Source organism: Asparagus officinalis, chromosome 2, assembly GCF_001876935.1.
Source record: "Asparagus officinalis chromosome 2, Aspof.V1, whole genome shotgun sequence".
Classification (NCBI taxonomy): domain Eukaryota; kingdom Viridiplantae; phylum Streptophyta; class Magnoliopsida; order Asparagales; family Asparagaceae; genus Asparagus; species Asparagus officinalis.
Genome location: NC_033795.1, coordinates 1,315,404 through 1,341,390, shown reverse-complemented (window position 1 = coordinate 1,341,390; position 25,987 = coordinate 1,315,404). Strand labels below are relative to the sequence as shown.

Here is a 25,987-nt window from a genome sequence, read left to right as displayed (position 1 = left end):
TGTTCACCAAGATTCAAACAAAATTACTTATAAATAAAAAAAATAGCCAATTTTGTGAGCCAGAAAGTTCTCGTAAGGTAGATGATTTGTTGTCCTAATTAGATGTAGATTGCTAGAATATAAAATTACAGCTCTTGCCAAAATCCAAACTTTCAATAAACTCGTTTAGTGTAATAGTTTTATACAGCCCTTGCAAATTGAGAGTCCTTTTCTCATGAGTCAAAACCAGGATTAGCATTGTGGTATCTTTTAATAAAAATCACATGCCTACTTGGGATTTGAACCCAGATCGCTCTGATACCGGTAAAAATTGAGACATTGAGAGTATATAATTTTAATTTGAGTATAAACAATATATAGCCTCCCCCACCCCCACCCCCCAAGTATGTGTGTGTACGTACATAACTGCATGTATGTATGTATACACATGATGCATGTATATATACTCACGAATACACACACATACACAAGAAGGGGGGAGACAGAATCACATGCTAATTAATGCCCGATTTATAGGGGGGACAATATCCCACTTGCAATTTGTGCAAATCTGAGTTTGTCAAAGCTATAGTATTTAACAAATTTTTTCAATGCAAATCTAGGTTATAGAGCAAATTAAAAGCTCTGAAACCTCATCCAATTTTCACAAAGGTCTTCTTAACATAGGATAGGCCATAGAAGTCACCAAATTATATTTTGGATCTAGAGTACCTAGAGACCTAATTAAAAATAATATGGAATGTTTAGCTCAATTTAATACTTAGGTTAGGCGATATGCATAAATGCTATCGTGGACTTCGTTACTCGAAATCGTTAATGATTAGGCAATCCAATCTCATAGGCAATCATATAGCCAAAAGAAAATCTACCAAGTCTAGGATACATATAGATCAATATCATGGAAATGTGAGTATATAAGTCAGATTTTCTGCAACCTTCTCTTGTATTAAAATGTTTAGGTTTTGATCATAATTGCCTGAAAGCATTAGGTGCTAGTGTATGAATGCTTAAATTATCTTTTGGTATGAAACCTATGTCATTAATTAAATGTTACAAGGATAATTAGAACTTTTTAGCCATTTTGTCTTAATCTCTGTTTGCAATGATAGATCCTGTGTCTGGCTCAAGTGTAAATTATATATTTTTCTCTGTGGATCAATCAGCTTTGTGATAACGTATATGCTTGTACTGTGTCATTAATTCTTGTGCATTGGATCACCATATATTGTGATTTCAATGGAATTGAATCACGTGATAATGTTTGGTGAATAAATTCACTACACAATAGGTAACATATTATAAAAACACAAAGATGATCGCATGTTTCGTGTGATTTAACTCAGGATGGCTTGTAGACATTGCAACAAATCAATACTCTGTTTGCCAAGGGAAATGTCTGTGACTTTAGTGACCGAAGTGAGACCCCATATCATGTATCTCCATCTTAGTCCAAAACAATCTTGATGCAATTTTTTTATGGCATCCTGATGCAATTTAAGACTATATAAACTATTTTAATAAGTAAAAGCAATTTTATGTCTGTTATTATAGACTACTAAAAAATTCAAATTAAAAACCTATGTTATTGACTGGCACGAGACACGTATTTTTATATGCACACTATATCCGCTAAAAAAAATTTATCAAGTGAAATTATTTCATCCAAATTGAATGTCACTTTTTTTTTACATCCAATTACTTTTAAAAAGTGAAAAGAGTAAAAATACACGGATTAATGAAATATGTTATGCGGAATACTTTGTTCCCTCCCAGTTATTAAGCCCATAGATAAAGTGGGAAAAGAGGCTTTCGGCTGTTGCTTGTTGGGCCTACTGTCGTGGACGGGCTTTAAACTGATGGTTTTGGGCCTTTAATTATTAAAAACATTGATATTAATCATATATTATGAGGTATAGTTTAGGCTTCAAACGTTTTATTGTTTTAGGTTGAAAAATAAACTCTCTATCATTTGAACTAACATAATGTCTCTATTAACTCTTATATCCTAAAAATTATTTCATACGTGTAGTTGAAGCAGATGATGTTATCTTAATGGATTTGAGCCGACTTCATACGCAATGCCAAGTATGGCCCAGGCCAGCCTGAACTCCGACCGTATTTGGCAAAGGGCCAGAACCAGACTAGATTAAAATCCGCCATCCCTGGTTCCTAAGGAATGATTATTAGATTTTCTTCATGATACGTCGCTTCCGTCCACATTTTAAGCTGAAATTTTTAATGCTTTGGAATTTGTATTTAAAAAACAAGCACATACGTACTGTAATCTTATTTAGCATTAAAGAGTTTTATTCTCAATATGTTACATGTACATATCTAGGGTCGAGCAAAGTTCGGTTTAAACTGAATAAACCAACCCAAATTTCACGGTTCGGTTCCGTAATAAGGGTAGTAGTTCATGTTATGTACATCAAACATCCACTTACATTAGACATCCTTGCATACCCCCGGCCTTTTGGGTTTATGGGATGAATACACTTCAAGTAATTAATATATTGAACCTATTTTAATTGGTTCGGTTTGGTTCTGAATCTAAACGGTTGAGTTAAGGATCGGTAAAATTTAGCTATAACCGGACCCGCTGATCGTTTGCTCACCCCTTATATATCCCCAGTTTAATTATCGCAGTAAATTGCTTCCAAAATATAAATAGAGTATTATTTCCTTCTTTTAAACATAACTATCATGTGTTGATAATAAAGAATTAATTTAACTTATAAAATATTAACAGATTAATTATTTTAAAGAAACATAATAGTTTCCGTCTGACCCAGGCGATTGGTTTTAAGCCGTCATGGTCTTGATCGGATTACGTAGCAAGCTCGTGTTAGCCCAGAGCCGGCGAAAACCTGGGCTCCGATCCTGGATCGACCCAGCTTGATTTGTGGTGACTCATAAATTACGATAGCATTAGAGACGACTATCTACTGCTATTCATATTTCTAGTTGTATAAAAATAGAAAAATGCCTTAAGGAATCAAAATATTGTTTTCGCCAAAAGTCGAATTTGTTGTCGAATTCATTATATCTTCGGTCGATTACAATAAATTCAAAGAAAACAGCCTTTTTATAAGACTCTTTTACACAACAAAAAGAAAATTACAACTCTTGAGAAAATAAACGCAGGATCGTTGTTTGGATCACTGCTTTCGTGGGATCTTTGCCTGTGCCGGGAGCGCTTTGACTCGTGGACCACCAAATCACAGATTATGATTGAATCGTGAGGGGTTTATGATTCTGACTTCGTTTATCGAAGTGAGAAATTGAAACGATATCTTATCGATGTAAGATAGTCGTTCTTCTTGAAATCAAGTCAAAGCCTGATTATCAAGGATTGGCCGTAAGATCAGCACATCTGCTCTCTCTCTGCTCTGGATTGCTCTCCAGTGCTCAAAATGATCAGCCCCCTTGAGAAAATAGCCTTCGGGGAGTATATATAGCCTCTAGGAACAGTTGGCAGAAAACATGTTCGCGAGACAGCTTTTGCTGTCTCGACGGGCGAGACAGTGTTTGCTGTCTCGGCCCGCGAGACAGTAAACGTTGTCTCGGAAATAGTAACTGTCAGGCAGTTTTTGTTTTAACTGCCTTCCCACGTTTCAAACTCCGTTATTTTGGCAGTTATCCACGTGATTCTCGCCCACGACGTTTCCCACGTTCTTGAACAGTTAGTGGCCACGTGTAGGGCAGTTACAAAGGTAGTTTTGACCATCTGAAAGCTGTCTCACGTGCGAGACAGTAAATTCTGTCTCGCACGGCGAGACAGTAAATACTGTCTCGCAGGGGCGAGACAGTGAAAACTGTCTCGCGGGGGCGAGACAGTGAAAACTGTCTCGCGGGGGCGAGACAGTGAAAACTGTCTCGCGGGGGCGAGACAGTGAAAACTGTCTCGCGGGGGCGAGACAGTGAAAACTGTCTCGCGGGGGCGAGACAGTGAAAACTGTCTCGCGGGGGCGAGACAGTGAAAACTGTCTCGCGGGGGCGAGACAGTGAAAACTGTCTCGCTCTCGCGCGGCGAGACAGTTAAGTCTGTCTCGCACGGCGAGACAGTCAAGACTTGTGTTCTTCTGCCTTTTTGGATGATTTCCTCTTGAGCTATATTTGGATATCTTTCAGCATTTTTTGACGCCTACAGATACCCCCTCCAAAGTATTCCAGACTCAATCTTTTATAGAGGAGTTCTGGGATGCTTTGGATAAGATAGATCTTACTTACGATCCTTTCAATGCTTGGTTGAGTAGATCGTGTAGAGGAACCCGTAGGTGGCTTCAACTTTTGATCTCTTTGTCTCTCAATCTATTCAGTGCTTTGTAGAATAGTTAAGATTCTTCCGGCATCGCGTTTATCGCTTGTCCATTGTAGAGATCTTGAATTAAAGCTGGAACTTGTACTTGTGAAATCAGCTCTTGTCGTCAAGTTGACACTGCATATACCCGTTTAGGGGTAGTCAGGTTATTCTCAAGAATATTTTAACTGATATTCTCCAGAAACTTCCTGTTGAGGGTAGGAAAACAGTTTAGACTCGTGTACCTAGTTGGAGTATTCAGGTTATTCTTAAGAATATTCTGAGTAATATTCTCTAGAAACTTCCTGTTGATGATAGGGAAACAGTTTAGACTCGTGTACCTATTGGAGTATTCAGGTTATTCTTAAGAATATTCTGAGTAATATTCTCCAGAAACTTCCTGTTGAGGGTAGGAAAACAGTTTAGACTCGTGTACCTATTGGAGTATTCAGGTCTCTTTTTGTTGGTAGAGATGAACCCAGAATCGGAGAGGAAGAATTTTATATTCTATCTCCTGGTCTCTTGTTTGTTGGTAGAGATAAACCCGATGATGGAGAGGAAGAATTTTATATTCTATCTCCTGGTCTCTTGTTTGTTGGTAGAGATAAACCCGATGATGGAGAGGAAGAATTTTATATTCTATCTCCTGGTCTCTTGTTTGTTGGTAGAGATAAACCCGATGATGGAGAGGAAGAATTTTATATTCTATCTCCTGGTCTCTTGTTTGTTGGTAGAGATAAACCCGAAATCGGAGAGGAAGAATTTTATATTCTATCTCCTGATCTCTTGTTTGTTGGTAGAGATAAACCCGGAATCGGAGAGGAAGAATTTTATATTCTATCTCCTGGTCTCTTGTTTGTTGGTAGAGATAAACCCGATGATGGAGAGGAAGAATTTTATATTCTATCTCCTGGTCTCTTGTTTGTTGGTAGAGATAAACCCGATGATGGAGAGGAAGAATTTTATATTCTATCTCCTGATCTCTTGTTTGTTGGTAGAGATAAACCCGGAATCGGAGAGGAAGAATTTTATATTCTATCTCCTGGTACAAAGGAAATTTAAATTGGGATTTCTATTCAGAGAATCTGAATAAGGTTTGATCAATTGAGATTGGAAGCAATCTTAACTTTTATAGGTTTGATTGCGCAAATCGAAGGTGGACCTCTTGTTCATGGAAGGAATCAAGAGGGGATTTTGGCTTTGGTCCTAACTGTTTAAAGGTTTGACCAAAATGGGAATTTAAGACGATCCTAACTGTTTAAAGGTTTGATCGTTCAATTTGTGGACCTCTCGTTCATGGAACGAATCGAGAGGGGATTTTGGCTTTGGTCGAGTCAATTAGGGCTTGGATCTTATTTTTGAGTCCAAAGCAAATCTCAGTGGGATGAAGAACCCTTCTGTGGTACGCACAGTAGTTTGGATCCGTAATCCTCTTAGCTCCATCCTGATCTTTAATAGGTGGTAGCTCGATTTTGTCATTAGCGAGGAGGTATTCCAAGATGGCTGGAGCTTCATCATCTTCGAAAGAATATTCCTTTTGAAACCTCGGATCGAGAGTCGCATTCTCAACGATTGCAGATGTCATTGGTTGGCCTCTCTCAGCTTTCTTTCTTTTAAGAAAGTGCTCAGCTTGTTCACCCCGAGATTTTAACTCCTTCCAAGTTGTGGATGGCACGACCCCCAGAGCTTCCAAGACATCGATGGAGAGGTTATTGTGGCATGTTTGCAGGATGAACTCCTCTGTAATAGGATCTCTGCAATTCATTGCTTTGCCACGGAAGCGCTTGACAAAATCGTCAGCTGACTCTCCGTCTTTTTGCTTTTCATCCAAAAGGGTTCCGATTGACACTTCGGTGTCATCATCGAAGAAGTTACTGAGGAATAAACTTTCCATGTCATCCCAGCAATTGATGCTCCCTGGCTTGAGCCGTCGGTACCAATCGAAGGCCGACCCGCGAAGGGTGCCAACGAATGACCGGACCATTAAAGCCTCGTTTCCAGAGATCATGCCCAAATGAGACTTGAAATAAATCAAGTGTTGAATCGGCGAACTCTTCCCTTCAAACGGTGTGAAGTTAATCAGATTGAATTTGGTCGGGTATGGTATTGAATCCCATTCCCTCGGATAAGGACATGGAATACCCGTCTTCTTAACTTCTTGAGCCGTCATCAAAGCATTGATTTTGTCTTCAAGCTTTTGCATTTTCCCGTCATCGTCTCTTTCTGAATAATGTCGAGCAGAGATACTTGGGCCACCCCCAGTATTAGTGAGAGGTGCTATTGAACCACCCCCAATGTTGTTATTGGGAGGATCTGTTGAACCACCCCCAATATTATTGTCATTGGAAGGTGTATCAGCCATAATGACTTCATCCACTTCTGGATCACTGTCATCTACAACATTCCGAGTGTGGTGGCTGGATTCAAATCGCTGATTGGACTCAGGAGGTTGAGGCTGTTGAGTTAACAGTTCTCTCATTTGTTGGATAGCCAACTTCATTTCTGTCTTCACTTCAGCTCTAATTTCTTCACGTTGTTTGGCTAGAGCTTCTTGAAGTATTTGAGCAAATTGATCAGAGGTGATCGTGAGTACTTCTCTGGTTTGTCCCGTGCTAGACATTGTATCATCAGAAGCGATTGCAGAACAAGTGTCCGAGAATTCATCCTCCGAGGACATTCCTTCTTGCATTCTTTTGTAATCTCTGCGTCTGATGGCTCCTAATTGGAGTCGAGACATCCTTTGAGCAATTCTTGGATTGACTTTTCCTTTCGGGGAAAAGTCGGGATTTGAGTCATTTGAATGCCGCTTAGACTTTCTTTTATCAGCCACGTTGATGGTGACTTCAGGGAATTCATCATCTTGGGCAGCTGATTTTCTCTCGCGGAAATGTCTCGGCTTAGGCTTCGACGATACAGAGACTCTTCGTGGGATGGCTTCTCGTTTGAAACAATCACATCCTGATAATGCTGCTTTAACGAGTCGCGCACAGGAACACCGAGAGTTTATTTCTCGAATAACTCTCTTTCGAAAATTATTCACAACCCCAACTTGATAATACGATTCATCGGTATGATTACCAAAAAATCGTATCGTCTGTTGGCATGACCTCCCAGGTATGACGATATCATTTGGTGAATGCGTCTTCTTCTGGGGGTGTAAAACCTTGTTGGCATTCTCAGGACAATTTATTTTTGTCTTTGAGCGATCCAAGGTTATGTCGGGAGTCGCACGTCTAAAACCACCCCCTTGCGGGTATGGAGTCTTAACGGGCTCTGAATGCTGATTTTGCATAAGTCCAGACTTTGGAATCCAAACTTGGCAAAGTTTCGGTGTTTCTTTGGTCACCGTTTCCTTCCTCCTTTCTCGTCTTTGTTGTAGTAGAGTTCGGACATGAGCAGCATTTGCACGACGTTTTTGTATACGTTCTTTGAGGGTCGAACGAGTCCTTTTGACAATAGTCCATTCCTCCGTCGTGAATTGTGCAGAAACATGAGTAGTTTGTCGTTGCGTTGAACAAACCACTTGTTGTTTCCTCGACTCTAAATCCGCAAAATAACGAACTCCGTCGGTTTGTTCAAATGCCTTAGCTAATTGACGAGCGCGGCGTTGGCGTCGCCTCTGACGAGCCCTCTTCGTCAGTGGTGAACTTCGATCGAACGACTCCTTAATTGGGGAGGAATCATCTTGAGCAGAGCTGTTGCGAGTAAAATCCTCAGCAACAATCGGACGAGAGTCTTCATCCGTAGCATTTGATAACTTCAACGAAGATGAAATCTTCCTGCACTTGCGAGACGCGGAAGACTTTACAGATGAGGATGACAAATACTCCTCAAACTTCGCTTGGTCGAACTCGTACTCGACCGTTGATTCAACCAGGATCTTGATGATTGGCTGCGACACGACGGTCTCGGCAGCGAGACCGTTGGCTCCCACTGTGGTCGCCAGCTTGTTTGCGTCAAAAGTTGGTTTTGTCATGGAATTCATTATATCTTCAGTCGATTAAAATAAATTCAAAAAGAGATAGCCTTTTTATAAGACTTCCTTTACACAACAAAATAAAAATTACAACTCTTGAGAAACAAACGCAGGATCGTTGTTTGGATCACTGCTTGCGTGAGATCTTTGCCTGTGCCGGGGGTGCGTTAGCCCGTGGACCACCAAATCACAGATTCTGATCGAATCGTGAGGGGTTTATGATTCTGACTTCGTTTATCGAAGTGAGAACTTGAAACGATATCTTATCAAGGTAAGATAGTCGTTCTTCTTGAAATCAAGTCAAAGCCTGAATATCAAGGAGTTGCCAGAAACTCAAGAACTCTGCTCTTTCTCTGCTCTGAAGTGCTCAAAATGATCAGCCCCCCTGAGAAAATAGCCTTCGGGGTAGTATATATAGCCTCTAGGAACAGTTGGCAGAAAAATGTTCGCGAGACAGCTTTTGCTGTCTCGACGGCTGGGCGAGACAGTGTTTGCCGTCTCGCGCCCGCGAGACAGTAAACACTGTCTCGCGGAACAGTAACCGCAGGCAGTTTCCATCTTAACTGCCTTCCCACGTTTCAAACTCCGTTATTTTGGCAGTTATCCACGTGATTCTCGCCCACGACGTTTCCCACGTTCTTGAACAGTTAGTGGCCACGTGTAGGGCAGTTACAAGGGCGGTTTTGACCATCTGAAAGCTGTCTCCCGCGCGAGACAGTAAATTCTGTCTCGCACGGCGAGACAGTAAAGACTGTCTCACGTGGGCGAGACAGCAAAGACTGTCTCGCGTGGGCGAGACAGTAAAAGTCTGTCTCGCCCGCGAGACAGTAAAGACTATCTCGCACGGCGAGACAGTAAAGACTATCTCGCGCGGCGAGACAGTTAAGTCTGTCTCGCACGGCGAGACAGTCAAGACTTGTGTTCTTCTGCCTTTTTGGATGATTTCCTCTTGAGCTATATTTGGATATCTTTCAGCATTTTTTGACGCCTACAAATATGAGATCAAAAAATGGGACAGATGAAGTGTCCTATATCTCTATTGTATAAACTCATTATGCAATAGAAAATGGACACTTCACATGTCCCCTTCCAATGATCTCATATTTTGGGTCCATGTAAGAGCGCTCATGAAAATATAGATACCTAACACACAACACGAAAACTGCTAACACGCGCGCCGTCCTGCACGTCTACGGCACGTGACACGCAGACCAGCACCTGTGCCGCATGGTGTTGGCATGAACGCGCAAGATAATGAAAAATATCTGCTACAAATTAGTATTAATATGGTATAAAATATTAATCATACGGCTGTTGTGAGTAAAAATATCCGAAGTTTGTTGGGCGTCATTGCGTCAATGTTGTTTTCGATCAAGCTCTGATAACGAGTTCTAGATATTATGCATCCGGTACGACACTTGGAGGATGCTCCGTAACTCATAAGTTGGGCTTATTATGTTAATTGACGTCTCTTTCTTCCGCGTGTCCGAAATCATCGAAGGCGGTGACGCGTTTGGATGGGGAAATTTATTTTCTCAACCCACCCAAAAATAATAACCTTTTGAATATGGAGAGAGTAAATTAAATAGATGTTGCAAAGATATAAGATACTTTTATTTACACGTTTTAATATTTATTATAATAAATGATACTCAAATTATCTAATTTTTGATAATCCATACGATTCAAGTCATTAGGATAAAATCATTTGTATGCTCACGTACTTTAAAAAAATAGGTTACAGATAAAAATAGAAAAGAAGAAGCGGTAGCTAAAAAAAAAAAAAATTCTACCTAATTCTATGTTGAATCCAACATTCATGTAAAACTCCCGGGTCTCCTATTTGAACAATTTTTCAAAACCGACTGAAATTTTTTTTTTTTTTCAAAACCGACTGTTTTTTTTTTATTTATCAAAATCGACCCGGTTTTGTGATTAGCAGGCTAATCACTATCCTAAATAGTCGGGGTTGGCAACCCCGACTATTTAGGATAGTGATTAACCTGCTAATCACCCTTTAATTAGGGTTTAACACCCTCCTAAATAGTCGGGGTTGCCAACCCCGACTATTTAGGATAGTGATTAGCAGCCTAATCACAAAACCGGGTCGATTTTGATAAATAAAAAAAAAACAGTCGGTTTTGAAAAAAAAAAAAAAATCAGTCCGTTTTGAAAAATTGTTCCTCCTATTTCCTACCGCCAACAATTTGATCGCGAAGTAGTCGAACTAGCGTGACTCAAAATCCAAATCCCATTTGCCATGAGAAACGTTAACCGGCTAAAACAAGTCAAACGTCTAGATCGTCCCCCAAAAATTCCATGCCGAGCGTCCAAGTCATCCACCAATTTCTTGAAGAAGAAAAAAAAAACATTTGCCTGCAGGTGAGAATGGACACGCGTCAGTCCAGTGCTCCCTCCCAAAAGAATGCCACTTGGTGCTATTTATTAGCATCTAAAAAGAAATTTTCCACCAAACTGTGAAACGTGTCCCCGCACCAGCCTACACGTGGAAACACCGTCCAATACATCAGCCATCAAAAAGACTTTTTATTTTTTACCCCCTCACTCACATATTCGCGCTCATCAATAGAAATAAGAAACAAATTACAAATTACACCGGAAGATTTCGTGTGCAATGAGGATGTTTTGAACTATAAAGTTGAAAGTTGAGATGTTCAAACTGTATAATAAACATATTAAACTAATATAACAAGTATATATGGAGAGGAAATGAGAACATCTAAAGGAGCATGAAACTTAATACACACCTTATGAATTGAGATAAGCTATTATTAATAATGTCACCATTTAAATATATCAGTATCATATGTGGTCAAAAATCTAACATTTCATAATTTTTATAACATCGCTTGATTTTTTTTTCCCACCTTCTGATACATGATTTAAAACACATCGATATTCTTTCAAATTTTATTTGTAACTACTTAATGTGTTATGTTACAAACAACAGTTTTGAGTTTCAATTCCAATATCTGAATTTTTAACTTTAGATAAATAATATTTGCATATTAGAACCATTAATTAACACTAGCCCACACCAATGTCATTATCATTAGAACAGTCAATATGTACTCATAATATTAAAGCTAGATTAGGTATCATCTTATATCATTTTCTTGGAACACACTTTTATGAGGAGTTTTCCCAACAAATATTTGTCATGCCAAGTGTCCTAAAGCAGAGTACAGAGTCTAGAGACAGCAAGCCACCCAGCGGGGCCCACGGCCACGCCAAACAGCGACAGGGCGCTGTGACACCGCGTGTGGGACTCAATAACGCCAGCTGTCCCGTCCGCGTCCCACGCGTGGCCGCACCGCGATGAGAGGGGCTCGCGATGCCCAAAACCAAACGGCTCGGATCTCCTCAAAAAAGAAACACGAACGTCACCACATCAAACTATGCCTTTCCCGGGCCCCACTGCCTCAATAACCGGCAGCTGCCGGTCCAACGGCACCAGTTCGGCGAAAAGGCGGGCGCCCCTTCCCCCTTTTTATTCCCCCGCTCACGGTTCGAAACCGAAATAATTTCGAAAATATATCATCAATTCTTCAAGGCTTTTTTTTTTTAATCAACTAATGGCGCAGATTTGCTCCGATGCCACGACCGAGATGTGCGAGGCGAGCCCACGCGCTCCGCGGCGGCGGAGGGAGGAGGTCGGGCGGTTCAATTTCCTCGCAGGAGTCGACGCCACGGCGATCGCCGGCGAGTTCAGCCGGAAGAGGAAGAAAGTCGAGATCGCGGGAAGCGATAGGGGGTTGAGTGGATGGGATCGGTGTCCGAGGTACGGGATGACGTCCGTTCGTGGGCGGAGGAAGGAGATGGAGGACGCCGTATCGATACGGCCGGATTTTGCAAAGAGAAGCTCCGGAGCCGACGGAAAGCTTCATTTTTTCGGTGTTTTTGATGGCCACGGCTGCTCTCACGTGAGTTCGCTAATAAAAAAAATTCTACAGACGCGTTCCTCTCTCTCTAATCTTCCAATTTTGCTGATTTTTTTTTCTGGGAATCTGATGGCTCAGGTGGCGACTTTGTGCAGAGACCGGATGCACGAGATCGTATCGGCCGAAACAGATCGTATCGGGTCGGAATCTGATAAGCGCTGGCGGAGATTAATGAGCGCGCAGCTTTCGCAGAAGGATTGACCGCCGCGAGGCCGATTAGCCCACCCTGGCCGCGCGGCAAGTTGGGCGCCGCCAAAAAAAAAAAGGGGCGGAAAAAGGCCGCCCCCAAGGGCTGGGCCGGCTGCGAGCTCCAATACCCTAAAATCCGATCACGTGGGGTCCACCGCCGTTCGTCGCCGTTCGTCTCCAGCAGGTCCAACGCGTCCAACGCCTGACCAACCCTCGCCGCATCCGTGCCTCCCTCCCTCTCGATCCCACGCTCCCCGGATCATCCCCATCCATCACGGCCGTCGTCCTCCGCCCACCCAACAAGTCCCGCGTTTCCCCCCTCTCGATCGCGACGAGCCTTTTGAGCGATCCCGGCTGGTCGGTATCCACACGGCCGAGGGTGCTCGGCGCTGCTGCACACTCCTAAGGCGCCACCCCCGGGCGCCACCCCGCAGGAAGACGATGCCTGACCTGACCAGCGACGGGCTGTGGGACGTGGTGAGCAACGAGGTGGCGTGCAATGTCGTTAGGATCGGTCCTGCGGGGCAGCAGGCCGGGGGGCGGGTAACGAGTCGGGGAAGGGCGTGCTCCGACGCGGCCGTGTTGCTGACGAAGTTGGCGTTGCGAGGCGGAGCGCCGACAATGTGAGCGTGGTTGTGATCGACCTCAGGAGGACCTTGTAGCTACGAGTTGAAGGAGAACTTGTTATGGTTTTTGCTTATTTATTTGTTTTTTATGTTTTTATTTTATTAGGTGAATTAGTCGATATTGGTTGTTGGGCGAGGTGTAAATGAGGAGGGGCTCCTTCCAAGAAATCCAGGTTGAGGAGTTGGTATATAGCAAGCGGCGGAGGTGAAAATGTTAATTGAGATTCCTCGAATTTTTCTTGAATTGTTTGAATGATAGATGACAATATAGTTCATGTCAAACTATACACGATCGTGTTTTTATAAAGTTGTTACGTAGAGAACTACTGTTTTAGTGATCACGGTAAGTTGGCGTCACGGAAGAAAGAAATATTTCAGGGACGGGAAGAAAGGCTAGAAAGAAGAACAAAAATGGTAACTGGTTTTTGCGGAGGGGCTAAAATCTAACAATCATGGTTGTGTGTTTTGATTATAACTCTTTTACCATTTCAACTACGTAATAATAATCATCAAACGTCACGGGTTTTTTTTAAAGCTTTATGAGCTCTAGCAATATCAGATTCGCCATTATATACCCTAAATTATATAAAGTCTTCGCCATTATATACCCTAAATTATAAAGTCTTCGAGCATGCGCTTAGATATTACCGAGTTTTTAAAATTTGTACTTACATACCCTCTAAAGTTTTTTAAACTTGTACTTAAATACCCTCAATTAAACAAATTGAGAGTATTTAAGCACAAATTTTAAAAACTTTAGGGTACATAAACCTAGTGAGGGTATATGAAGTGCGGCGGAGGAAAAACTACAGGGTATTTAAGTGTAGTAGTTAAGCCTTCTAGTAATAATACTCTACAAAAGAAATTTTCAAAATCGTCTCAACAGAATTTTTTTAGAAGAAATAGCCCTATTCACTTTTAATTATAAAAATCGATCCAATTTGAGTTAATTGCGATACTAATTTGTCGTGGTTTCGGTTGAGGCAATTTTGAAAATTTCATCATACTCTACAACATAATAATCAATTGGGACGTTAGGCTGAATGTCGTGTAGGGAAAAGTAGAGACGGACACGTCATGCGAGACTAGTGCGGTGGCACAGAAAAGAAAGGGTCAGGGGCGGGCAGAGGTAGGGCATGGGTTGGGTTGATTACTTAAGCACGCTTGACTGGAATTAGGAGGAACAACAACGGGTGGCAAAGACTATTAACGAGGCTAATCTCTGAATGGAGATTCGATGGTGACGTGTCATTAAACACCCTTGTCTTAGAAACTTTTTAGGTAGGGACCAGCTACAATGAGGCTACGTGTTACGTGTTGATTATTAAGGTAGGATAATTAGTCGTGACGATAAATATCATAAGGAACAGATTTGGATTGAAGATTAGTGAAGGCTAATATAACAGTATATAATAGTCAATCTGAATGCTGACGACTATCGATAATCCAGCACCGTGGAATCCATATACATGTAAACAGTCCACGATCCATACAGACCCCAAGTTATTTTCTGCCAGAAACTAATAGAATGAATCTAATTACCATTAGCCTCAGGATTTACCGCGGTTCGGTTCGACTTGGTTAGAATCGGTCAAAACCGATCGAACCAACCGTGTCTGTTCACACTTAATCATGTAGCCTATTTGGTAACTCACACACTAACCAAGATAATAAAACTAGCTTTTAAGGGCTTAAGATGTTTTTGGCAGACACCCGTACAAGACTGGACTACTTTTTTTTTTTTTCAAAAAAGAATCTCTTAACTAGGATATCTTTTAATCGGTCGAGATCTTAACCGGATTAGTGCAAAGTTGGCAAACTCGCTCTTTAGATTATCAAAGTAAGATCCAGTCGAGAAAAGATCATAAGAAAGCGGATGTGTGAAGCCATGAAGCCTAATCATAGCAGAGTCAATCTGACTGCTGAACACTATCAATTATTCACCACTATATGTGGGATTAATATAAATGAATCAATCAACAATCAACATGAGTGCTGCTATAGAACCCCACTAAATAAAAAAAAAGAAAAAAAAGTAAAAAGTAGAAAAAGACACACATGATAAACAGTAAACAACGATTCAAAGATACTGGAGGTAAGGCGTGACTCTGGCTTATGGGCTAAGCGAAGGGTTGGATAACGAGAGATTGCAAATTTAAAACAGGACGGTGGCCTTTTAGTATAAAAGAAAAGAAAGAACTAAGATGTAAAACTTTAGGATGTTGTCCAAATATATGCAAAAATACCACGACTTTTACCTAACTCCAGAGAAATACGAGTCCAATAAACTCTTGCACCTGATTGTTTCTTAAGAGTTCTTTTCCTTCAGTCTGGAGCGCTCTCTGCTTCCAGTAATCTTTATCGGTGCCAAATAAACTGAAACATGATGAGGTACTTAGAAAGCTAGTGTATAAACTTCATAAATAAGATTCTAAGCCCCGAATGTACGTAATCGATCTTTTGAGAAATATGCCACGAGAAAAAAGAATCGAAACAGGTGGTGCTAGTTTTGTTATCGAAAAAGTCGAGCTATGATTATGGTGAAATGTACCGCGGATAAAAGTTTACGCTTTACAAACAGATGTGTCGCGCCCCCCAGGATCCGAATGGGTTCAGACCCCAGGGTCGCGACAGGAGGAAAATAGTGTCATTGAAACAAAAATTGCGTGTTGGCATGAAGTACTGCATAATCAAGAGAAACCTAAGAATTTATGCCAAACATAGTCCAAGGTAATATGCCGCAGCGTTTCTCAGTCCACGGACCGTGGAGTGACCCAGGAACGGTCATTGATATTAGATGCCCCCTCAAAACATGCACAAGGATCACATAAGAGCGTGAGAATTGTTGGTTTACTGGTCAAAAGAAAATGCACAACCAAGTCTTTATATCAAAATGCTATATAAACTAATGTTTAGCCCATGGGATTAAGCTAAAATAGCACAACCAAGTCTTTATATCAAATTTTGGGGATGGGCTTTAGAAACCCCTTATCCTCCGTTCAGGTAACGGAAAGAATCCAAATAAGCCCAATTTTCTTGGAAATGAAAATATAAAAGTCCAATGAGGTTTCTAGGCGGGCAAAACCCCAATAAAATTGTCAACTTCAAAATTTACGATTTCATGAGGTAACCTATGATTTTTGTAAACTTTGGTTCATTTCGGATAAAAGTGAACTTATTAGGTGTACATAAAAATTTAAAATTTTCATGGGCTGTAACCTATGATTTTATGACAATTATGATTCCGTGTTGATCGAATGTAAATGAACTATATGTACATAAAAGAATGCAAATAAATTATGCGGAGATCAAAATTTGCGTTTTTCATGAGTTGTAACCTATGATTTTAAATTTTGGTTTGTTTTGAACAAAAGTAAAATAAACTGCATGTACATCAAAATTTGTCATTTTCATGAGCTATATAACTCACGATTTTTTCAAGTTTGATTTGTTTTGAACGTAAGTACCTAAATTATGTGTACATCAACAATCATGATTTTCATGAACTATTACCCACGATTTCATCAATTTTCATTTGAGTTGAACAAATACCTATGTATTATGTGTACGTTAAAATTTATGATTTTCAAGTGCTATAATCCATTATTTTTTTTGAATTATGTTTCGTTTCAAATGATGGTAAATAAGTTATGTGTACATGTATATTTGCAATTTTCATTAGATATAACCCATGAATTCTTTAATTTTGGACAATTTCGAACGAAGTAAAATTATTATGTGAACGTCAAAATTTACAATTTTCATTGACTATAACTTATGATTTTTGACAACTTTGGCTTGTTTCAAACAAATGTAAATAAATTATGTATAAATGAATATTGCAATTTTAATGGGCTATTATTCATGATTTTTGATAATTTTAGTTTGTTTTTAATGAATGTAAATAAATTATGTCTATATAAAAAATAATGGTTTTCATGAGCTATATCCCAATAAATTTTATTAATTTTGGTTCACTTCGAATGAAAGTAAACTTATTATGCATATACAAAATTGGCGGATTTCATGGGCTGTTAAGCCACAATTATTGATAATTTTGGTTCATTTTGAACCAATGTTAACAAATTATGTGTACATCAAAATTTGTGATTTTAATAAGCTATAACCCCATGACTTTTTCAATTTTGATTCGTTTTGAACAAAATTAACTGAATTATATTAACATCATAATCATGATTTTCATAAGCTATAACCCACGATTTTTGTGAATTTTGTTTGTTTTCAACAAATGTAAATATATTATGCATACGTCAAAATTTGACGTTTTCATAGGACATAATTAGGGGTGCAAAAAGATCCATACTTGAGGAAATATCTACCATTAGGATATGGATATGATTACTAAAATCTATAACTGATATGATTTGGTTGTGTAGATGGTTATGTACCGAAATGTCTGAGTATATATTTGTCATATTGTTGCAATAGTTTTAATCCATAGATTACTAGATTTGAGGTTAATTTTGATGATCAAGATATTTAATCTTATCTTCTTAGATATATTAACATAGTAATGAACCCTTTTGTATCAAATGAACTATATTTTTTTCAAAATTATTTACTCTTCTCATACCCTTTTTTGTATCCGCATGTATATCTGCTTATATATCCACATGCATATTCATATCCATATCTAAATTTTAGCGGATATTGATATGAATTTTTCTTATCAATGCATATTTGTATATGTATCCATATTCGTGATTGACAAGCGGATACGAATACAGTAAGTATATCTGAGCCGACTCCAGACGATATTGCACACCCAGCTATAATCCATGACTTTTGTTCAAAAACAAGTCTACAGAAACCACATTTGATTTTCAATTTATACATAAACCGCCTTTACACAGTTTTTTTGTGGCAACCAACAACATGTACTCATTTTGTAAATCAGCTTTTTTCTGTTTTTCTGCTATAATTATGAAATATCAAGTCGATATTAGAGAGATATCCTTAATGGATCTCAGATGACATCAATTATGGAAAAAAATAACTAAAAAGTGGGTCATGTTCATTGATTGCAACAAAAAGTGTGAGTCATAGCCAATAAAAAATCACAAATTTTGAAATACCCATAATAAATTTGATTTCGTTCAAAATAAATCAAAATTGTTGAAATTTGTGGGTTATAACTCATAAAAATCATTAAGTTTTTATGTATACATAATTTATTTACATTCATCAAAAGGAACCAAAAATGTCAAAAATAAAGGGTTATGACCTATAAAAATCGTAGATTTTTAAGTACACATAATTTATTTACATTTATTAAAATCGAACTAAAATTATAAAAAATCACGGGTATATTCCATGAAAATAGCAGTTTTATATCTACACATAATTTATTTATATCAATTCAAAACAAACTAAAATTAAAAAAATCATTGGCTGTAGCTTATGAAAATAGCAAATATTAATGTACATATAATTTATTTACATTTGTTTCAAACGAACCAAAATTGTTAAAATCCGTGGCTTAATAGTGTAGGCATCGAAAATTGCCTATAGGTCTCCACGAACGGCTCGACGCTAAGAAAAGACGATGAACGTCACTATCCAATTCACAGAAGCTTGATTGACGTCGACGAACGCCTAAAGTGGATCGACGAACTACGTGGAGTAACGGAGTTTCAGAATAATGAGGATATGAACTGATCGGAAGTCCCGCATCACTTACAAAAGGGGAAGTGCCGTATGTGTCCCGGTTTAATCCACAACAATCTAATCATCGGAGCTTATAAATCTCCTCGTCGGCTTTCCAACGCACTTTGAATCACTCAAATCCAAGTTCGGACGAAGAAATTACGGCGGAAACGGACAAGTGCGCGGAAAAGAGCGTCTCAGCCTGAGTTGAGACACCCCAAGGTGTCTCGGCCTCGCTGAGACACCCAGGGGTGTCTCCAGGCCTAAAAATAGGCCGTTGTGCAGTTTCAACCACCCGAACTCCCTTGGAGCCTATAAATACAGCCTCAGGCCCTCATTTTTTTGGATCTGGAATTTTGGAGATTAGGCGAAGCCCTGCCGGATTGAAGATCAAAAGTGCACGAATTTCAGAGAGGAGGAGGAGGAGAGATTGGATCTAGCTCGTCGGCATAAAGAAGAGGAGCTCGTCAGATCTGCAGTCCCCGGGTCCGTTCCTTAAGATTATCCCGTTGCGATAATCTTAAGAAGAGCAATTATCTCACCGTTGTCGAGATAAGCGCTACGGTTTCTTGATTCCTTCGTGAATCAACGAAACTCTGCCCGATTTTTCAGCAATCAGATCTGATCGACGGTGGTCCATGGATATCAACATCCCCGTCACAGGCCAAGATCCCACGCAAGCAGCGAGCGATAAACACCCGTTGCGTTTGTTTGAAGAGAGTTGTATTTTTTTATTTTTTTCATTATGTAAGAAAGTCTTATAGAAAGACTAATTTTACTTTGAATCTGTAATCGATAAACGTGTAATAGATTCAGCAATGAAAAAATCAATTTTCACCGCAAACAAATAGCCCATGAAAATCTTCAAATTTGATGTACACATAATAAATACACTTTCATTCGATACGAACCAAAATTGATAAAATTTATGTATTAAAGCTCAAGAAAATTGTTAATTTTGATGTGCCAAAAATTATATGCATTTGTTCCAAACAAACCAAAATTGTCAAAAATCATAGCTTATAGCGCATGAAAATCACAAACTTTTATGGACATTTACATTAGTTCAAAACAAACCGAAATCAATAAAAATAATAGATAGCTCATGAAAATCACGCATTTTAAAGTAAACATAATTAATTTATATTTGCCCAAAATGAAATAAAATTATCAAAAATCATGGATTATAGCCTATGAAAATCACAAGTTTTATGTTCACATAATAAATTTATATTTATTCAAAATGACCAAAATTGTTAAAAATAATGGGTTATAACCAATGAAAATCGCAAATTTCATGTACAGATAATAAATTTACTTTTGTTAGAAAAGATCCAATATTGAAAAATTTGTGGGTTATAGCTCATGAAAATCACAAACTTTGATGTACACATAATAAATTTATTTCCATTTGTAACAAACTAAATTGACAAATTCCGTTGGATATAGCCCATAAAATTACAAAATTTTTATACACATAATTTATTTACATTCTATCAAAATAAACCAAATTGTCAAAAATCGTTGATTGTACCCCACCATTAAAATCACAAATTCTTATGTATGCATAGTTCATTTATATTCAATCAAAACAAATAAAAAGTATCAAAATCATGGGTTATCGCCCATAAAAATCATAAACTTTGATGTACACATAATAAATTCCTTTCATTCAATACGAACCAATATTAGAAAAATTCGTGAGTTACAGCTCATGAAACTTGCGAATGCTCATGTTCCTACAATATTTGTTCCAAACGAACCAAAATTGTAAAAAATCGTGAGTGATAGCCCATAAAAATCACTAATTTTTATGTAAACACTGTTTATTTATATCCGTTCATAATGAACAAAAAATGACAAGTATCATGCATCACGAATTTTGAAGTTAACATATTTTATTTACAATGGTTCAAAAAGAACCTAAATTGTCAAAATCATGGTTTATATAGCCCATGAAAATTACAAATTTTGATATGCACATAATAGTTTACTTTCATTTGAAATGATCCAATATTGAAAAATGTATAGGTTATAGCTCATGAAAATCGCAATTTTTGATATGCCCATAATTATTTACTTCATTCCAAACAAACTAATACTGTAAAAAATTATGGCTTATAGCCCATGAAAATCGCAAATTTCATGTACACATAATAAATTTACTTTCGTTTGAAATGAATTAAAATTAACAAAAATCATAGCTTATAGCACATGAAAAACGCATATTTTGACGTACACATAATTTATTTTTACCTTTTTTTAAAATAAACTAAAATTAACTAAAATCGGGGGGTTATAGACCATGAAAATGGCAAATTTAGATGTAAGCATAATAAATTTATCGTAGTTCAAAATGAAGCAAAATTGTCAAAATTTTTTGGTTATAGCCCATAAAATTCATAAATTTTGAAATACCCATAATGAATTTATTTGTTCAAAATAAATGAAAATTGTCAAAAATCATGAGGTTATAGCCCATAAAAATAGCAAATTTTGATGTACACATAATAAATTTATTTTTGTTTAAATTTAATAAAAATAAAAAAAATTAAGGATTATATAGCTCATGAAAATGGCAAATTTAGATGTAGGCATAATAAATTTACATTCGTTTAAAACAAACCAAAATTGTCAGAATTTGTAGATTTAGCTAATGAAAATTGTGAATTTTGATGTTCACATAATTTATTTTACATTCCTTCAAAATAGACCAAAATTGTCAAAAGTCAAGGGCTATAGTGCAAGAAAATCATAATTTTTTATGTACACATAATTTATTTATATTCATCCGAAACAAAGCAAAATTGCCAAATTTTATTGGTTACAACCCATGAAAATCATAAATTTTTATGTACACATAACGTCTGTTCAAAACGAACCGAAATTGTCAACAATCATGAGTTATTAACCCTTGAAAATTGCTAAATTTAATGTACGCATTAGAAATTTACTTTCGTCTAAAACAAACCAAAATTGATAAATTTGTGGGATATAGCTCATGGAAATTGTGAATTTTGATACACATAATATATTTACATTGTTCAAAACAAACTAAAATTGTCAAATATCAAGGATTAAAGCCCATGAAAATTGTAAACTTTTGTACGCATAATTTATTTGCATTCATTCAAAATAAACCATAATTGTTAAAAATTATAGGTTATGAACCATGAAAATCCAAACTTTGATGTTCATCTAATAAATGTACTATCTTTCGAAATGATTCAAAACTTAAAAATTCGTGGGTCATATAGCTCACGAAAATCGCAAGTTAAAGCTCACAAAAATCGTGAATTTTCATGTTCTCATAATTTATTTACATTCATTCCAAACAAATCACAATTGTCAAAAATCATGAGTTATAGCCCAAGGGTCTATGTATTAAACGTTACAGGAAGTGTCTCCCATTTGGAGAATTGGGTTATTTATTCCAGAGTTTGGAACCAACAAACTAAGGGAGTCAAGACTTTTATACATTTGCGTAATATGATAATGTCATAATGCTTGGAATACCATGTCTTCGTTATTACAAAGACCTTAAAAATTAATTTCAGGTCTCTAAATCTTGGAGTCTGATTTAAAATTTCTTTTTTTTCCTGCCACTTCAGACGACATTCAAGCTGATGATTCGAAGTTTGACATAGGTCAAGAGAGATTATGAGCTGTGGCTTCCTTTCCCTATAAACAACCCTTTTTCCCTTTTCCACTAAGCCACACCAAACTTATGAGAATATTATTAAGATTGTAGTGGTTACAACTTACGAGTAACACTTGTTATGACTCAGTGGATACATCACAAGTTAAACAATGAGAGTGCTTCTTAGATGACACAATATATATATTAAAAAAAAGGAGATCCTCACCAGTCCATGTAGGTAAAAGTCGATGCATAATTCCCGCTTTGGTAGAAAGCCACGATGATGGAAATCATGAAACTTGACCCTATTGAGAAAAAACAGGTATCGATTGATGAACAATACACCCACGAAGAAAGGACTGTTGAAACTTACCCTCCATATAAAGGTAGAAAGTTTGAAGGACTCCAAGGGAAGTGGTATCCACTGTGAGCCCCAACAGTCTCCAAGACTCTTACACTCATCCATAACCATAGGCTGAATAGATGAGGTCCCCTAATGGCAGGACCAAAGATGGTGGCAAAGCCGAGGAACAATATTTCAGCGGGGTGAGCATACTCAGAAGTCAACCCAAAAGGAGTTGCGTATCTGCATATAATTCATTGTATAAGAGATATAGTAATAAATCCCTTGAACATCATAAGTGACCAATAGTGGAAATAACTTGCTCATGATGAACACTGTGGATGTGCTTGTACAACCACTTTGTATGCAGTATCCTATGTCCCCGGTAGAATATGAAATCTTCTATGATGGAATAGAAAGCTATTTGAAATAATATAACACTCCTACAAAAACATATGTAACAACCACTTCAAACAAAAGAAACAAGCTGGTCCTCTTTGTCTTGAGTTTACCCATTCCATCCTTGAGTTTACCTCTCTACGGTCCTGTGATTATATCATCAATAACTTCTTAAAGCATTTTAATTTTCCATACACAAAATAAAATGAGGGTACCATAAACTAGAAGATAAAGTGGAAGTCTTAGACCATGAATGAGGCTCAGCATATGATATCACATAAGAAAAAAAAAGCTATCTCAAAATATCCAGAGAAAAACATGGTATCAAACAGATGAAATGTTAACTGTGAAAACATAAAGTTGAAGGTGATTGAATTATGCACAGGAAACACCAGGAACAAGTTTAAGCATGGAAGAAGTGTATCAATTCCCAAGAAAGTTAAAAAAGAGCATCAGAAAGAATCCTAAGAAGAAAATAGAGAAACTAACTAGCATTGCATATTGACAAGGTCTGAAAACAATTTTGGTTCCAATATCAGGCATGCAACTTCTGATTTTCTTTTTTCAGTTTCAAAGGTATCAGGAGTTTGTCTGAGTTTTGTGTGTAATATACAATTTCCTGCATACTGTTTTTAGATACTTTTAGAACATACAAATTATTCAAGAGACTTAAGCTTACTGTTGTATGTACTGCTGTGGTTAATAAATTTTAAAGGCATTGAGCTGTCTTGAGTTGTTGTTAGAATTTAGGGGAAATTGCATTTAGCAGATGTCCACTGGGATTGTAATACAAAAATCACCTTATATGAGGAGAAGAAAAGTTGAAAAAGTCATAGAGCTAACGACACGGGGTACATTTTACATGACCATATACATATGTATTGTAGTCACAGTTTAGTTGGCTTCTATTGCAATATGAAATATTTTATATGGTAAGTAGTTGACGAATGTTTATCAAAAATTCACTAGCTATAGATAATGAATTATATGCAGTAAAAAGAGGCACAAGATAAGTAAATGGAAGTACTTGTTGAAGACTCATTTAACTTGAGATGAGATCCTCTAGTACATAATTAGAAGGGCACTTTTACTTCTCAAGCCAAAGGTTATAAGTATCAATATGAAACCCATGTTAACAGTGCTATCCTGCATGAAACATGGTATTTGTCCTCATTTTTACTCTATCATGAAGAGTTACCATTAAGAACTTTTTGAAATTTCAAGCAAGATAAGGTTCTCTACCACCTAAAAGCTTGCACATGGATGCTATTGGACTAACCCAAGAGGTAGCGCCCAGGCATTTAGAAGCCTATCTCTAAACCAATAAACCATTCAGGTCTCCGTGAGAACGTGAAAATTTTCCAATTAATAGACAGACAGTGGCAGCATAATAGAGTGGGTAATATTTTAGCGGAGACAAGTCTGTAAAACAATATGATAACAGAGTAGCTGAAAACAGTTTGGAGAGGTTCTGCAGGCAAACCTGAATTTTGTACTGGCTGAAAAGTCCTAATCTTTCGAAGCATACAGATGGAAGTCGATCCAGACAAGAAAAACACACTTTCATGAATTATGAAAGAGCCCAGGGTGGCCAATTGAAAATCACTAAAATTAGTTGTTAGGTACTGCAAGATGAGGAAAATAAATACATTGGCACCATCTAGCAGAATTTTCCGCTTCACACAGTCAAAAAGGAGTGAACGAAAAGTATGTGTAATTGTTATTATTGATACATCTAAATCACTATACACACATGGTAAGTGTATCATTTGAAATATTCCAACTGATTAGCAAGCTTGTTGACCATAGTGGTACCTATAACATGTCTCGCTCGAGCAAAACGTTGCATGCATTGCCCAAATGTTCATCATAAACAAAATAGATAAACAAAAACTTAACTACTTATTTCGAACCAACAATTAACCGCTTAACAATTTTTTACCAAAACAATTCTAGACCCAGTTAACTCTTCACCCTATTTCGTGAACTCGGGACAATATGGAAAATTAACATTATTTCGGTACAAATCGATCTTTGCACTCCCAAACCCTAATCCTTGAATCCCAGATGACAAAACCCGAAACAGGACGAATTTCTGTTCACCAGATCCCATGTGTGAGGTTTGGAAACTACACAGTGTCCGTGTCTTCTAAAGGAACAAAACGATTTCTCTTCTGAAATGGCGACCGCAGTTTAATAGCCTATAGAAATTTTTCATTCCTCAAAATTACCATGTAAGGGTCAATTGTTTATGCTCTCATATACAGCAAAACTAAGTGCAAATGAAATCCCCTTCAAATTAATAAAAATCAGTGCGCTCAACACAATGCAACTGGTTGCAAATTATGAAAATACACCCTAAAAAATATATCAGATCATAACTTAACCAACTCGAGATGATTATTATTTAGGAGAGATCTCTAAATAAAGGAGCCAAAAAATGGGGGGAAATGATAAAAATATATATATATAATAATCGACATCCTAGGGTTGTAATTGACGATTGAAAGCGATATACCTGCCATCTAGATTCAAGAAGAGAAGCCATCGGTTAGTAATGTTAAGCGTGGATTCGTGATTTTAAAGAAGAATAAGGAAATTAAAAAAAAAAAGAATTGTTAATTAAAAATTGAGGGGGGGAAATTGGAACGGGGGCTTGTGACAGACTATCAGCCCACGTGCTGTGCTGATCCGGACGAAGCATTTGAGCCTTATGGGTTTTATGGGCCGTTGGAAACTATTTGGGCTTTAGGCCCTGTAGTTTGGTCTTTACGGGCTTGGAGATTCTATTCGAATTAATATTGTCTTTTTTTTGTTAAAATGGAATTGATTTTGTCTTTTTTCTTTAATACGGTTTTTCATAAAAAAAAAAAAATCTTCTCTTG

The 25,987-nt window shown here is 37.7% G+C and overlaps 1 protein-coding gene and 1 pseudogene across 1 annotated transcript; one reads left to right on the top strand and one right to left on the bottom strand.

The window, feature by feature from the left end:
- LOC109829836 lies at positions 10,418-25,766 on the bottom strand (annotated as a pseudogene).
- LOC109829837 (probable protein phosphatase 2C 49) lies at positions 11,731-12,400 on the top strand. The gene is made up of 2 exons (XM_020396887.1): positions 11,731-12,220; positions 12,334-12,400. The coding sequence occupies exons 1-2, from the start codon at positions 11,873-11,875 to the stop codon at positions 12,388-12,390; spliced, it is 405 nt and encodes a 134-aa protein (XP_020252476.1). The 5' UTR covers positions 11,731-11,872; the 3' UTR covers positions 12,391-12,400.

Coding starts and splice junctions, on each gene's coding strand:
- LOC109829837 (XM_020396887.1), top strand. CDS start 11,873: ATGGCGCAGATTTGCTCCGATGCCACGACCGAGATGTGCGAGGCGAGC. Junction 12,221..12,333: donor ATGGCCACGGCTGCTCTCAC/GTGAGTTCGCTA, acceptor GACTTTGTGCAG/AGACCGGATGCACGAGATCG.